This window comes from Thermobia domestica, chromosome 13 (assembly GCF_964235325.1).
Source record: "Thermobia domestica chromosome 13, izTheDome1.hap1.1, whole genome shotgun sequence".
Classification (NCBI taxonomy): domain Eukaryota; kingdom Metazoa; phylum Arthropoda; class Insecta; order Zygentoma; family Lepismatidae; genus Thermobia; species Thermobia domestica.
In genome coordinates, this window is record NC_137466.1 from 189,453,386 (window position 1) to 189,469,387 (window position 16,002).

The 16,002-nt window shown below is 35.5% G+C and overlaps 1 protein-coding gene across 4 annotated transcripts in view; it reads right to left on the reverse strand.

Annotated features, from left to right (window-relative positions):
- The window catches only part of LOC145668871 (coiled-coil domain-containing protein AGAP005037-like), a 1,021,830-nt gene that overhangs the window by 934,318 nt on the left and 71,510 nt on the right, over nt 1-16,002 (reverse strand). For 2 of the 4 annotated variants that reach the window (XM_081737121.1, XM_081737110.1), the window contains exon 1: nt 877-1,881. The exons of 1 other annotated variant lie outside the window; for it this stretch is intronic. In XM_081737121.1, the coding sequence (XP_081593247.1) occupies nt 877-955 (79 nt within the window). In that variant the 5' untranslated portion in view covers nt 956-1,881. Of the gene's footprint in view, nt 1-876; nt 1,883-16,002 lie in introns of those variants that run through there. One more of the 4 variants, XM_081737106.1, reaches the window with a different exon arrangement.

Consider the following 16,002-nt stretch of genomic DNA (forward strand, 5'->3'; position numbering starts at 1 on the left):
TATTTTGACGAGAGACATTTAGTGCACCATAGAGATCAGGTATTGCTGCAGCCAAAGAAGCATCCAACAAGCAAAAATCACTTCTAACAGGCTTAACACTGGACCACGGAAGCAACTGGTCAAGAGCTATATATGGAGCAGAGAAGATAAATTTTAAATGCAAACAGAGAGATAACAAACGAAGATGTCTTGAAAGGAGTAGGAGAGAAGAAAACACTCTTACCCAGCATCCTTTGTAGGAAGACCAAAAGATTGGACATATCTTACAAAGAACTTGTCGTCTTCATACCGGTAGAGAGGGTAAGATGGAAGGAAAGCGAGGAGTAGGAAGAAGAAGAACATAACTTATTCTCGATCTGAAGAATAGAAAAATATTGGAGTTACAAAAGGAAACTGAAGATCAAAAAACATGAAAAGGTATTTCGAGATTCTAACCTGGACAGGGGGGAATCATATTAGTTCCAGAAGCTATCAAAAGGCAGAATATTTAATAATAATAATAATAAGTATGGTAATTCACTGCAATAAAAAAAATCAGCAGGAGCAATTACTGCCAATATGGAGATATTAAATTGAAATCTAGCAGATCTACTGCCAGTATATCGTAGTAAAATTACAATGTATGTATGGCAGACACATTGCCAAATTATTGCTATTAATTAACAATCTTTACTACAACGTATATATGGCATACATATTGTCAGATTCTTGCTATTAGTTTACAGTCTTTCATAACTTCTTGAGAGGATTGAATTAATCATTTAACAACGACAAATTGAAGTGTGTAATAAAATGTTTAGATTGTTCTTAAGGTGTCACACCCAAGACGTTTTATTTTATTCTAAGGCTCATTTAATATTTTATTTTGTACTGTACCTGAACTCGATTCTTCTTGCTCTTCCTCTTCTACGCCCCTTTCCGTTTCCTGACAACATTCACTACAATTACTACACATATTTTCTTCCTTTCTCCTCGCGAAGACAATTTGCCTATTCAGTGAGTAAATAATATTGATGGACTGCACTCGTCAAACTATATACGAATCAGTAATAACTATATTGAGCGCGGAAAAAAAAAAAAGATAACACTTGATTATTAAGTCACTGTAGTAATCACAAATGGCTCTTTTTTTATAAAAGGAACGGATCCACACTTGTTTATTATGGCGTTTTGTTAATAATACCCGTAGACACAAGACACAATTACGTATATTTTTATGAATATATGGCTCAAAGAGCAACAAATTGAGCAATCACTGTTATTCACTGTCTGTAGCAAGTTTGAAGAGTGTTGACCGAATACTGTTTAGTTCCAGCAGCAGCGATAAAACCATCCAGATTTTTTAAAATTGTAAACAAAAACACTGATTGTCCTTCTTGCAACTACAATAAGTATTGCGTTACTTGATCGTCAATTGTTTTGATGCAAAAATCTAGCTTCTTAGACACGTGACATACTACACCCGTAACAGAAATTGTGTGTAAAACGAACAAAAATATATATACGATTTTTTTTTCTAATTTTAATATTGCCTAAAATGTTGTAATTGCCTGCCAGAACACAAGTATAACAAACAAAACACTGTCGCGCGTGTGACACTGACTCTTCTCCTATCTGTTGTTGTCTTCTTCCGAAAATCACTGGGGTAGGTCGTTGTTTTTACCTCGAGATTCTTCTTCGGGGTGTTATTACGTTTTGTGTGATCTATTCACTTCCCCATGATGATACGTTAGTTTTCTTTTCGCTAGCTTGCTTTTTTTTGTGTGTGTTAAAACAAAAGAATTTTTTTTCTTCTCGCGGCACCACTACTAAAGTCACCAACCAGTACACAACCCGGCTCGCCCTTGCGCCCCACTGTCAAGGCTTGTGTGCATGGATGGGATCCGCCAACCAACAACTCTTCGTCTTTTCTCGCTCCAGTCAGCTCGCGATCTGCCCGACCAGACACAGCAGCCAGCAGTGTTGCAAACTGAGCGGAGAAACTTTTTTCCACCAAAGTTTTTTTTTTTCTACCTTTTAAAAATTCCAGAGTATATGTATACATTTGTTTGTTTGTCTGTGTCCGTGTGTGTGTGTGTATTTCAGCAAAATTTTAACAGATTGCTATTTAAAACAGTTATATAGACACTATTTTAATGCACTGAATTAGAAGCATTTTATATAATAATGATATTTAACGCTAGGGTAAGTTATTTTTTCCACGACGTCAATTTTCTGTTGTTAAAGCTTATTCAAATCTAAACACGGATCAGAGGATGCCACAGTGGCGGATCTAGAAGATAAAAACGGAAAGGGGGCGCTAGAACCAGGGGCGGATCCAAGGGGGCGATCGGGGCAATCGCCCCGCAGAAGAAGAAACTTTCTTATTTTTTATATATAAATAAAACCCATCCCAAAGTTTGGAGCCCTTAAAAGTAGCAGTATGACAACCCACCGCCCCCCCCCCCAGAAGTCGGTCCTGGATCCGCCCCTGGCTAGAACCCAAACTATCGTGAGTTTACAATTTTTTCCAGGGTCCTACAGAAGTTTCTAACTTCACTCTCTCTCTCCCGATGCATATTATGCCTAGGTTGAACGTTGACATTGTGGACCTCAAGTGTATTTTACACATTACATAACAGAAAAACTGCAACCGAAACTACACCTAATGTTTCAAAAATTTTTCCAATAAAAATTAGAAGGCAACGGTTACTACAAACTTTCAAAATACAGTGGACTCTTTTTAATTTGAAGTCCAAGGGGACACGAAAAAACTTCGAATTATCCTAAATTTGAATTATCCAACAACATTCATTTTTTATATATATAACAACAAACAAACCAAAATACTGTTCATCAAAAACATATTCATATGGTGTAGACTTTACCTTTAAAGCAGCTTATTATTTGCGTGATCGAATACCGCAAACTAACAAACGACATTGACTCCACATAATTCAAACTACGTGTACAATGGAAAATATATTTACGTACAATACTACGACATACATTGAATAACCCAAACAATTAAACACCAATGACAATTTGAATATTCTGTTCTCACTTTTAAGAAGTCGTAAATCTCATTTGCTTAAATTTGATTGTTTTTGTCAATAAATCTCGAATTTCATGTGTTGCGTGGAATACGATATTAATAACATTTGGTTGACTTTATCAATAATTCATCTTAAATTTTCAACCAATTCTGAAACAAGATGAGATTGGCACACGTTGTCTATCTTTATTTCTTCCCCAACTCACCTTTATCTTTATCATTACATAGATTTTCTATTTATCTTTTGTATTAATCTTCCCTATGACTGCATCTGGATAACTGAAAACACGTTAAAACTATTTCTGTTTACATCTGCCCAACATTAAAAATTTTCAACTGTATTTACGTCGAATTATCCAAAACATAGGTTCAAAAGTTCGATTTATCCACGACTTTTTTTTTACTATTGTTTACAATACACTTTTCAAGGGGAATGGACTTCTGTTCGAATTATCCAATATTTCGAATTATCCAAGTTCGAATTAACGAGACTCCACTGTATATATATATAAATAATAATTTCAGTTATTTTTGTCACTGAAAAAACTGGGGATAGGCTAGATGCGCTTCGGGGTGCCAAAGGCGGGTTTAAGGCGCCGGTTCCACGCATAAGATTACTTGGGAGGGGGACATAATTTTCCATCGAAGATGATACAATCAAACTGAAGGAGGCACAGTGGTAGATCCCTTGCATTTGGTGCATAGGGTCCCTGGTTCGATCCCCGGCCACGTAAGTTTGTGGTGGACAACATCGTATCCCTGGATTTTCTCAGAGCACTCCAGTTTCCTTCCACATTATCAGTCCCCCAATTCTTCCATCATCATTCACTTGCCATATTCATCATCTCTCTTAGCCAAACGTGTATAATCGTGGGGCGTTAAACTTAAATCTAATTCAGAATGGTAAATTTCGGGATACAAAGTTATTTTATTTGGGCACAGAATGGTAAATTTGGGGAGAAAATGAGTATTTTTTGGAGGGGTCTCCTCAACCCCTTGGGAATGCACACACGTGACATGGAACACACATTTTAAGTTAGTGCTAAAGATATGCATAACAGATTAGTACTAATAAAATCAACGCGCAATATTCATCAAAAGAACCTATGGACATTTACTTCCTTTTTAAAAGGATATTCTCGCGAAAATGCATACAAGTTTGATTTCTGTGGTCCCGGTGAGAAGACCATTCAACACATTATGGCGATTCGGATTCCATCTTTAACTGCTGCTTCACGTTTCACGCAGCCTCGGTGGTAAAAAAAAAAAAAAAAAAAAAAAAAAAAAAACGCTAAACTTCAACAACCAAACACTTTTATTGGCTTCAAGCAAACATTCTAACTGTCTAAAGAAAATTTATATTTGGTATAAGTACCCTCGTGGCTATATGGTTAATATAGACGACTTCGGAGAGAAAGTTCCAGACTTTGATTCCCCTTGGGAGCTCATATGGTTCAGATTCTATATTAAGTTGTAGATAAACGTCTCATATAGCCTTAGTGCTGAAAGAGGCGCTAAATTTCTAATCAGCCATCCAACATTTGGTTGACTGAAGGACACAAGGCCTTTTCAAAGTGTGACGGGTAGTCATTTAATTTTTTTTTTCAAACAATAATTTTTGTCTGCAGGTATTCCTCTCTCCCAGCCCCAAGCTTCATGATGGACTTTTTCTCAAGTTCACATGATAGTTCTCACACAAGCAATTAGGATCCAAATTCGAGATCCCAATACGCACTTCCATTCCAGATCCAGATCAGATGTGTGATTATAATTATCTAAAAATGTGTTCATATTTAACTATTCAAACATCGAGAAATCGTGATAAATCAAATAAGATTAAAAAAAAAAAAAAAAACTATTTTAATGTCCCATCATTATGACCTACCTGTTTGGGTGAAAGGGATGAAAACAATAAACGGAAATGAATGATAACGAAAGAATTGGGGCTGGAGTAAATCTAGTGACAGGAAACGAAGAAAGCTCAGGTACAAAAAATCCAAGACAAGCTTATATGGCCTGGAATCAGTTCTGAATCACTTCACATGAGAAGTGAACGAACTACCATCAAGTACAATCCTTCAAATAATCAAATAACGTCCACATGATGACTAATATCATTTACGTGTCATCACCTTTTAAACCAATACCAAGATAAATGGTATAACTAGGCTATGCTTTTAATCTGTGTTATCTTATATTGTAAATCTACATTGAATGACCGACAAAAACCTTGTCATACAATTTTGTTAATCTAAAACAATACTAACACGTAGAATATGCTTACAATTAAAATAAGACAATATGATTGTTTTACTGTAACTATTACTTATTCTGTAATCATTATTAATTAATGGCTATCATTTTCTCTTTAAGTTCAACTACTATGAACTCAAATGCACTTCAGACTTCGTTTACAGCACGAACTTGAAGGATTATTTTGCAGCGAAAAGATAAATTAGAAAATTGACGTGCTTCATTCCGTAGTGGTTAACTTGCCAAATCTCCCATTTTCCTTCTCCGATTTCAGTGTAATTGGTTAGTTAAAGTGTTTTAAAAAGATTTCGATGTTTCAAAGATTTGTTACTTGCAAAGTGGCTTTTCTATTAAAGAAGTATTTCCATTATTGCTATCTCTACATATTTGTATTGTATAAACATTTTTTAAAATCTGTCTGATTCCTGGAGTACCTCAATGACAAGAAAGTTTGCGTGGCAATGGGAAGGGAAAAGACAAGTGAGTCTCATCTAAGACACTATAGAAAAATACATTAGAATGCTGCGCAAATTACAGCATTGTACCCTACCCTTTTTCATGTTAGTCATATTTCTTTATTTCTACAATTCTACATTGCAAATTTCTAAAATTTTGTCGTAATTATCTGAATTCTGTTTTTTATATCTCTGGAAGATTCATATATAAGCATGATCTTCTTTCATATTTTCTTAAGCATACATGTAGATTCTTAAAGAAAATTGCTCAACAGAAGACTATTTTATTGTTTCTTGCTTCAACAGATAACCGGGAAAACTTCCCCTGCTTTAGTCCATAAGTCTCATATTTCGTAAGCTTCGCCCTTACTCCGCGTATTTTAAAGAGAAAGAGTGGTTTTAAATATCTCTTCAACGAAGATAGTTGGATTAAGACGATTGAAAAAAGACGTCAACCATGACATATACTAGAATTCTATTAATGATTCAATTTAGTCAGATTTATCCGTTGTCATCCCTAATTAACGTTAACCATATATACAGTATATATATAGAGAAGAATTTTTAAATCTCAAATTGGCGACCCAGCCAGGATGCGAGCATGTGTCGATTCCAAACGCAATCATAGGTGTGGGTCAAACGAAAAAATGTAAACACCAACTGTGGTATGTGGTGAAAGCTTATCTCAAAAGGGAGAAGAGCCGAAATAAATATTGATATATATTTGGTGTAAGTGATATTAATCACTTGTTATTGTAGAAAAATATTAACAGTGTTTAATATAAACAATTTTGCAAGACGGTGAGGCCTGGTAAGCTTAAGATACCTTCAGTAATTCATGCTTGCTGTAAGGAACAATTAACAGTTTTGTTATCATGTGTACAACATGTTTTAAGGGCTATCATGAGTGCTGTGTCCAGATATCAGAGACACAAACTAAACAGTACAGGCAAGGTGAATTAAAGGTTAGTCCTGAATGTATAAGTGCAAATCAAAGTAATATGGAAACGAGTAGATGCAACTATACGATTCCTCACGAGCAGGCTGGTGCACGCTTAGGCAAAACATAAGGTGCGTTTAGCTAAACTGAATCAAATCTGATGGCTTTGTTAGAATTTCGAACGTCGCTTCAGTAAGTGTTATCACCGCTTCAGCAGTGTTGTCATGTATGGATGCCTGTGTTAATTGTACAATTTGTAGCCTGAAAGTTGATTTAGCTCAACTGAAAAACGTTAGTGTTAATTTGAAAGCTGATTTGACTCAGCAAATGTGTAATATTGACAGTAAGTTATCTCAAAAATGAACAGCGTTACTGAAGCCTTAAATAAAAGAACCGATAGTGCAGGGTCTAAAATCAAATCTGTAAATGTAAATCTTGAATTTAAAATAAGTGAGCTAGGTTCCCAATTTGCAGCTTTGTCAAAATAAATTCGAGAATAGATTTGAGAATCAAAATAAGGAAATTATTATTAGTGTAAATAATTTAGAAGCCCAATGTCATACTTTGAAGTCGTAGTTTGCATAGTTTTGGGTCTGCTTAAATTTTATATCATGATAAGACATTTGTATTAATTGCACAATTTGAATATATATACTGTAATATTTTATAGAATATGTGTTATTTATTTATTATTTTTGTTTAAACAAATAGCCACCTTTTGCCGCTGAAATTCTCGTTAAATTATTGTTGACTTACAAAGGTGTCAGACCCGTGCTCCAAAATCAAGAATCTGTTATGTATACAGTGTAGAACATTAGGATATGTAAGTAGGCAAAACTATCACAGAGTTGTAATTTTGTTTGGTATTTCCCATTCAAGACTGAAGCTTTTTGAAACGTGGTCTACAGTTGAATTCGAACCACCCAAGAGAAAAGACGTGACAGAATTTTCATAACGAAATACGAGAAGTGACAGAGTTCTTCCGACAGAAACTCACTTTTCAATGTGAGACAGGATTTCCTCGGTATCTTTTCGAGACGAGATAATAATCTGGTATCATGGGAAACGCCGAATCGAACACGAACATCCATTACTAAAATGTTAATCTTCCTGCCACGAATCAATCTATAGACCTCTGCAAAGACCGTGCTACCTACATAAGCACTAATTATCACACATAAGCCAAAATTTAGTGCTAATGATACAGCATAGAAAGAAAACTAGTGCTCTTATCAGAAAGCCAAAAGATTTATGAAAAATCTCTAATAACAGCATCATCAAAGAAAGCAACTAATCCCTCATTCTCATGATAATTTTCTTTCTATGCAGTATTGTCAGCACTAATGTAGCACTATTAATTTACATAATTTCCAACATTAGTGATCCATTATTCAAACTCGATAGCGTTATCTTCACGTGGAGACAGCTCCACCCATAAAGAATGAGGAAAACTGGATTTCTGCTAAGAGCACAAACCTTCTTTCTACTCGGCATTGCCACCATTAATATAGTACTAATTTTTCGCCAATGTAAGATGATTAGTATTTATATGGGTGACGCTGCCTTCACGCGAGTACTCTACAGTGTTTATCTTCTTCAGCCCATACTACTCCCTTGAAGCACCATGGCGAACCGGACAGCTTTTGATTAGGTGATCTGTTGTCAACATATCGACCCCACTCCCGTTACTTTTCGCTTTCATACTTCAGTTCACTATCTCTTATCTAAAGCAAACTGCCTCCCAATTGATTCGGATACTGGGTAAACATCGATAATTCTGGTACTCAGAATCGAACTCGGGATTACGTACAGTCTTGATCAAAAATGTTGGCCGCTCACTTTCTTTAAAAGTTATATTGTAGGAATCGTACACAGAAAATTATATTATTTTGGCTCTAAACTGGCCAAAGAAAATACGTTCTTGTTTGATTTAATTCCAACTGTGGATAAAAACTGCAGGGGTTTTCAAAGATAACTGGGAGCCCAGTTTTTTTTTTTTTAAGAAGACTGTACGTCAAAGCCATACGCAACAATAATATGTCATAGGGAAGCATTTGGAATCACATATAGCATTGAAATAACCAGAATGTTAATTTATGAGCAAAATAAATAAATAAACATGTAGAAAATTCATTATAATTAGTTTATTATCATGGAAAAATAACTCTACTTAAGAAGGAAGGGAGCAAGTATTGAATCACCATTAGCACTGATGGGGAACACAGGTGGTTATTGGTACAGCGTTCACCTTCTAGTGTGCGTAGTCCCTGGTTCCATTCCATTCCATGTCAGCTTGGAGTGGACAACATCATGTATGTGGGTTTTTCCGTTTTTTTCTCGTTTCCTCATAATCCTTAATTAATCATTTGTCTCTTTTTCTCTACAGGACACCATCATGAAATATAAAACTCAAAGATTTATTTATATTTTTACTATCAGCACTGAAGCTGTAAAGATTAATCGACGTAAACTAACTCGACCAGTGTAAAATATACTAGATACGCACTAATGGCAAATTTGGAGCGAAGCGATCGAGTTGAGTTGAGTTGAGTTTTGAGTTTAACGTCCCGTTCAGCAGCGAGGCTATATGAGACGTGGGCCTACTGATTAACGTGGAATCCGAACCACATGAGCTCCCGCCGGGAGTCGAACCCGTGTCTCCCACGCCAAAGACGTGTACGCTAACCTCTTAGCCACGACAGAGCTTTCGCGAAATGATCGACCCGTATTGATTCTTCTTAGAACTTTTTAGTACGTACATCAATTGTTTTCGTGAACGAACTCGATATGCAAATAGTTGAATTTAGCATATCAGCGAAAAGCGTAAGGAGTTTGAAAAATTGTGTTCGCAGAACAAAACGAAAAGGGCCTGGCCCTATCTCTAATGCTGAAAATTTTATTTCCCATTGTTTACCATGAGAATTCGCGAGAGAAATGCTTTCCGAAGGTTAAGTTTATGGGCATCCTGTTTTTCAGTGATTATTCCTCAATGATATGTCCAATCGGGACATGCAAACCCTTCGACACTCAGCGCTCGCTCTCAAATCACCATGTAAAATTTGGTTAAGAACAGTTCAGGCTAAAGGTGTCCAAACTCATGAGGTCGGCGCTCAAGAATCCGGAACTCACGCTCACTCGACCTCAACCTCACGAAGTGAGCGTGAGGTCAAACTGGTGATGTGAGCGTGAGGTCAGACTGGTTATGTGAGCGTGAGGTCAGGCTGATTATGTGAGCGTAAGGTTGAGTGAGCGTGAGGTCAGACTGGTGAGGTGAGTGTGAGGTTGAGGGAGCGTAAGGTCAGGCTGATTATGTGAGCGTAAGGTTGAGTAAGCGTGAGGTCAGACTGGTGAGATGAGTGTGAGGTTGAGTGAGCGTGAGGTCAGGCTGATTATGTGAGCGTGAGGTTAAGTGAGCATGAGGTCAGACTAATGATGTGAGCGTGAGGTCGAGTGAGCGTGAGGTCAGATCGGTGAGGTGAGCGTGACGTTGAGTGAGGTTGTGTCAAAGTGGTCATCTCTGGTTCAGGCATCTCGCAGAAGTCTCTGGATAAACGAACGCCTGAGCTTCGCTTAAAAGAAAGTTCGATTTGCTTCCTCCAAAAATGAAAACAGCATTTCTTTTTTATGAAGCCCCCTTTTTCAAGGTTTTCATAAATTTTCTCAGTATAGCGATTATACACTTGAGTTAGCAACTCTGATTGTTTATTACCACAAAATTGCAAAAGGCCTTTTGCTGCAGTTCAAAGGGAGCGACGCTTTGTTCGGTTAAAAAGGTCAATGATGCGCTATTTTGTTTATTTTGTGCAATAGTATGGCCATTAAGCAAAATGCAAACAAAAAAGTTACTCTTTTGATAACAATTATTTATTATTAGTAAAATATAATACAAATTGTTGGGAATAATTTTTCCAGAATTTAGAACCACTTTACTACTTTTTATTTTTTTTCTCGCTGGATTCTTTGTGTGTATATTTTGAAGCTTTTACTAAAATGAGAAATACATACAGTGTGACACTCTTGTAGTAGAGTGAACAGCACATATGCCTTAAAGTATAAAAGCAAATAGCAGTATTAAGTTGTCCACCAAGTAAATTAGTTTGGTTTGAATGCCGTGATATTCTCGCAATAATTAATCCTGAAATAAAAGTACCAGATTTCCATTACTTCTACTTTAGTAGATTATGCTGTAGATGAAATACGTTCTTGGGATGTTTAATTGATTACAAAAAAACAGCTCCTCCCGATCAATTACTGTTTTTACTCTGACGGTTAACGTTAAAAAAGGAAATGGTCGATTTCTACTACTTCCTGTTTGAATAAGAGACTAAAGGGAGAAGATTCTATGGAACACTAAATCAATTCCAAAGAAAACACTATTCGTTACCTCTTATCGTTCTTACTCTATGTAGATCAATACTGAAACCGGAAGTTGTAGTGGATTTCTATCACTTCAAATTATAGTAGAGAGTTAAGGATGGAGATGAAATGTATAGTCTCTCTCTATTTCTTATAGTTTCTACTCTATGTAGATCAATACTGAAACCAAAAGTTGTAGTGGATTTCTATCACTTCCAATTTTAGAAGAGAGTTAAGGATGGAGATGAAATGTATACTCTCTCTCTATTTCTTATAGTTTCTACTCTATGTAGATCAATACTGAAACCGGAAGTTGTAGTGGATTTCTATCACTTCCAGTTTTAGTAGAGAGTTAAGGATGGAGATGAAATGTATAGTCTCTCTCTATTTCTTATAGTTTCTACTCTATGTAGATCAATACTGAAACCGGAAGTTGTAGTGGATTTCTATCACTTCCAGTTTTAGTAGAGAGTTAAGGATGGAGATGAAATGTATAGTCTCTCTCTATTTCTTATAGTTTCTACTCTATGTAGATCAATACTGAAACCGGAAGTTGTAGTGGATTTCTATCACTTCCAGTTTTAGTAGAGAGTTAAGGATGGAGATGAAATGTATAGTCTCTCTCTATTTCTTATAGTTTCTACTCTATGTAGATCAATACTGAAACCGGAAGTTGTAGTGGATTTCTATCACTTCCAGTTTTAGTAGAGAGTTAAGGATGGAGATGAAATGTATAGTCTCTCTCTATTTCTTATAGTTTCTACTCTATGTAGATCAATACTGAAACCGGAAGTTGTAGTGGATTTCTATCACTTCCAGTTTTAGTAGAGAGTTAAGGATGGAGATGAAATGTATAGTCTCTCTCTATTTCTTATAGTTTCTACTCTGTGTAGATCAATACTGAAACCAAAAGTTGTAGTGGATTTCTATCACTTCCAGTTTTAGTAGAGAGTTAAGGATGGAGATGAAATGTATAGTCTCTCTCTATTTCTTATAGTTTCTACTCTATGTAGATCAATACTGAAACCGGAAGTTGTAGTGGATTTCTATCACTTCCAGTTTTAGTAGAGAGTTAAGGATGGAGATGAAATGTATAGTCTCTCTCTATTTCTTATAGTTTCTACTCTATGTAGATCAATACTGAAACCGGAAGTTGTAGTGGATTTCTATCACTTCCAGTTTTAGTAGAGAGTTAAGGATGGAGATGAAATGTATAGTCTCTCTCTATTTCTTATAGTTTCTACTCTATGTAGATCAATACTGAAACCGGAAGTTGTAGTGGATTTCTATCACTTCCAGTTTTAGTAGAGAGTTAAGGATGGAGATGAAATGTATAGTCTCTCTCTATTTCTTATAGTTTCTACTCTGTGTAGATCAATACTGAAACCAAAAGTTGTAGTGGATTTCTATCACTTCCAGTTTTAGTAGAGAGTTAAGGATGGAGATGAAATGTATAGTCTCTCTCTATTTCTTATAGTTTCTACTCTATGTAGATCAATACTGAAACCGGAAGTTGTAGTGGATTTCTATCACTTCCAGTTTTAGTAGAGAGTTAAGGATGGAGATGAAATGTATAGTCTCTCTCTATTTCTTATAGTTTCTACTCTATGTAGATCAATACTGAAACCAAAAGTTGTAGTGGATTTCTATCACTTCCAGTTTTAGTAGAGAGTTAAGGATGGAGATGAAATGTATAGTCTCTCTCTATTTCTTATAGTTTCTACTCTATGTAGATCAATACTGAAACCGGAAGTTGTAGTGGATTTCTATCACTTCCAGTTTTAGTAGAGAGTTAAGGATGGAGATGAAATGTATAGTCTCTCTCTATTTCTTATAGTTTCTACTCTATGTAGATCAATACTGAAACCGGAAGTTGTAGTGGATTTCTATCACTTCCAGTTTTAGTAGAGAGTTAAGGATGGAGATGAAATGTATAGTCTCTCTCTATTTCTTATAGTTTCTACTCTATGTAGATCAATACTGAAACCGGAAGTTGTAGTGGATTTCTATCACTTCCAGTTTTAGTAGAGAGTTAAGGATGGAGATGAAATGTATAGTCTCTCTCTATTTCTTATAGTTTCTACTCTATGTAGATCAATACTGAAACCGGAAGTTGTAGTGGATTTCTATCACTTCCAGTTTTAGTAGAGAGTTAAGGATGGAGATGAAATGTATAGTCTCTCTCTATTTCTTATAGTTTCTACTCTGTGTAGATCAATACTGAAACCAAAAGTTGTAGTGGATTTCTATCACTTCCAGTTTTAGTAGAGAGTTAAGGATGGAGATGAAATGTATAGTCTCTCTCTATTTCTTATAGTTTCTACTCTATGTAGATCAATACTGAAACCGGAAGTTGTAGTGGATTTCTATCACTTCCAGTTTTAGTAGAGAGTTAAGGATGGAGATGAAATGTATAGTCTCTCTCTATTTCTTATAGTTTCTACTCTATGTAGATCAATACTGAAACCGGAAGTTGTAGTGGATTTCTATCACTTCCAGTTTTAGTAGAGAGTTAAGGATGGAGATGAAATGTATAGTCTCTCTCTATTTCTTATAGTTTCTACTCTATGTAGATCAATACTGAAACCGGAAGTTGTAGTGGATTTCTATCACTTCCAGTTTTAGTAGAGAGTTAAGGATGGAGATGAAATGTATAGTCTCTCTCTATTTCTTATAGTTTCTACTCTGTGTAGATCAATACTGAAACCAAAAGTTGTAGTGGATTTCTATCACTTCCAGTTTTAGTAGAGAGTTAAGGATGGAGATGAAATGTATAGTCTCTCTCTATTTCTTATAGTTTCTACTCTATGTAGATCAATACTGAAACCGGAAGTTGTAGTGGATTTCTATCACTTCCAGTTTTAGTAGAGAGTTAAGGATGGAGATGAAATGTATAGTCTCTCTCTATTTCTTATAGTTTCTACTCTATGTAGATCAATACTGAAACCGGAAGTTGTAGTGGATTTCTATCACTTCCAGTTTTAGTAGAGAGTTAAGGATGGAGATGAAATGTATAGTCTCTCTCTATTTCTTATAGTTTCTACTCTATGTAGATCAATACTGAAACGGGAAGTTGTAGTGGATTTCTATCACTTCCAGTTTTAGTAGAGAGTTAAGGATGGAGATGAAATGTATAGTCTCTCTCTATTTCTTATAGTTTCTACTCTATGTAGATCAATACTGAAACCGGAAGTTGTAGTGGATTTCTATCACTTCCAGTTTTAGTAGAGAGTTAAGGATGGAGATGAAATGTATAGTCTCTCTCTATTTCTTATAGTTTCTACTCTATGTAGATCAATACTGAAACCGGAAGTTGTAGTGGATTTCTATCACTTCCAGTTTTAGTAGAGAGTTAAGGATGGAGATGAAATGTATAGTCTCTCTCTATTTCTTATAGTTTCTACTCTGTGTAGATCAATACTGAAACCAAAAGTTGTAGTGGATTTCTATCACTTCCAGTTTTAGTAGAGAGTTAAGGATGGAGATGAAATGTATAGTCTCTCTCTATTTCTTATAGTTTCTACTCTATGTAGATCAATACTGAAACCGGAAGTTGTAGTGGATTTCTATCACTTCCAGTTTTAGTAGAGAGTTAAGGATGGAGATGAAATGTATAGTCTCTCTCTATTTCTTATAGTTTCTACTCTATGTAGATCAATACTGAAACCGGAAGTTGTAGTGGATTTCTATCACTTCCAGTTTGAGTAGAGAGTTAAGAATGGAGATGAAATGTATAGTCTCTCTCTATTTCTTATAGTTTCTACTCTATGTAGATCAATACTGAAACCAAAAGTTGTAGTGGATTTCTATCACTTCCAGTTTTAGTAGAGAGTTAAGGATGGAGATGAAATGTGTAGTCTCTCTCTATTTCTTATAGTTTCTACTCTATGTAGATCAATACTGAAACCGGAAGTTGTAGTGGATTTCTATCACTTCCAGTTTTAGTAGAGAGTTAAGGATGGAGATGAAATGTATAGTCTCTCTCTATTTCTTATAGTTTCTACTCTATGTAGATCAATACTGAAACCGGAAGTTGTAGTGGATTTCTATCACTTCCAGTTTTAGTAGAGAGTTAAGGATGGAGATGAAATGTATAGTCTCTCTCTATTTCTTATAGTTTCTACTCTGTGTAGATCAATACTGAAACCGGAAGTTGTAGTGGATTTCTATCACTTCAAATTATAGTAGAGAGTTAAGGATGGAGATGAAATGTATAGTCTCTCTCTATTTCTTATAGTTTCTACTCTATGTAGATCAATACTGAAACCGGAAGTTGTAGTGGATTTCTATCACTTCCAGTTTTAGTAGAGAGTTAAGGATGGAGATGAAATGTATAGTCTCTCTCTATTTCTTATAGTTTCTACTCTATGTAGATCAATACTGAAACCGGAAGTTGTAGTGGATTTCTATCACTTCCAGTTTTAGTAGAGAGTTAAGGATGGAGATGAAATGTATAGTCTCTCTCTATTTCTTATAGTTTCTACTCTGTGTAGATCAATACTGAAACCAAAAGTTGTAGTGGATTTCTATCACTTCCAGTTTTAGTAGAGAGTTAAGGATGGAGATGAAATCTATAGTCTCTCTCTATTTCTTATAGTTTCTACTCTATGTAGATCAATACTGAAACCGGAAGTTGTAGTGGATTTCTATCACTTCCAGTTTTAGTAGAGAGTTAAGGATGGAGATGAAATGTATAGTCTCTCTCTATTTCTTATAGTTTCTACTCTATGTAGATCAATACTGAAACCGGAAGTTGTAGTGGATTTCTATCACTTCCAGTTTTAGTAGAGAGTTAAGGATGGAGATGAAATGTATAGTCTCTCTCTATTTCTTATAGTTTCTACTCTATGTAGATCAATACTGAAACCGGAAGTTGTAGTGGATTTCTATCACTTCCAGTTTTAGTAGAGAGTTAAGGATGGAGATGAAATGTATAGTCTCTCTCTATTTCTTATAGTTTCTAC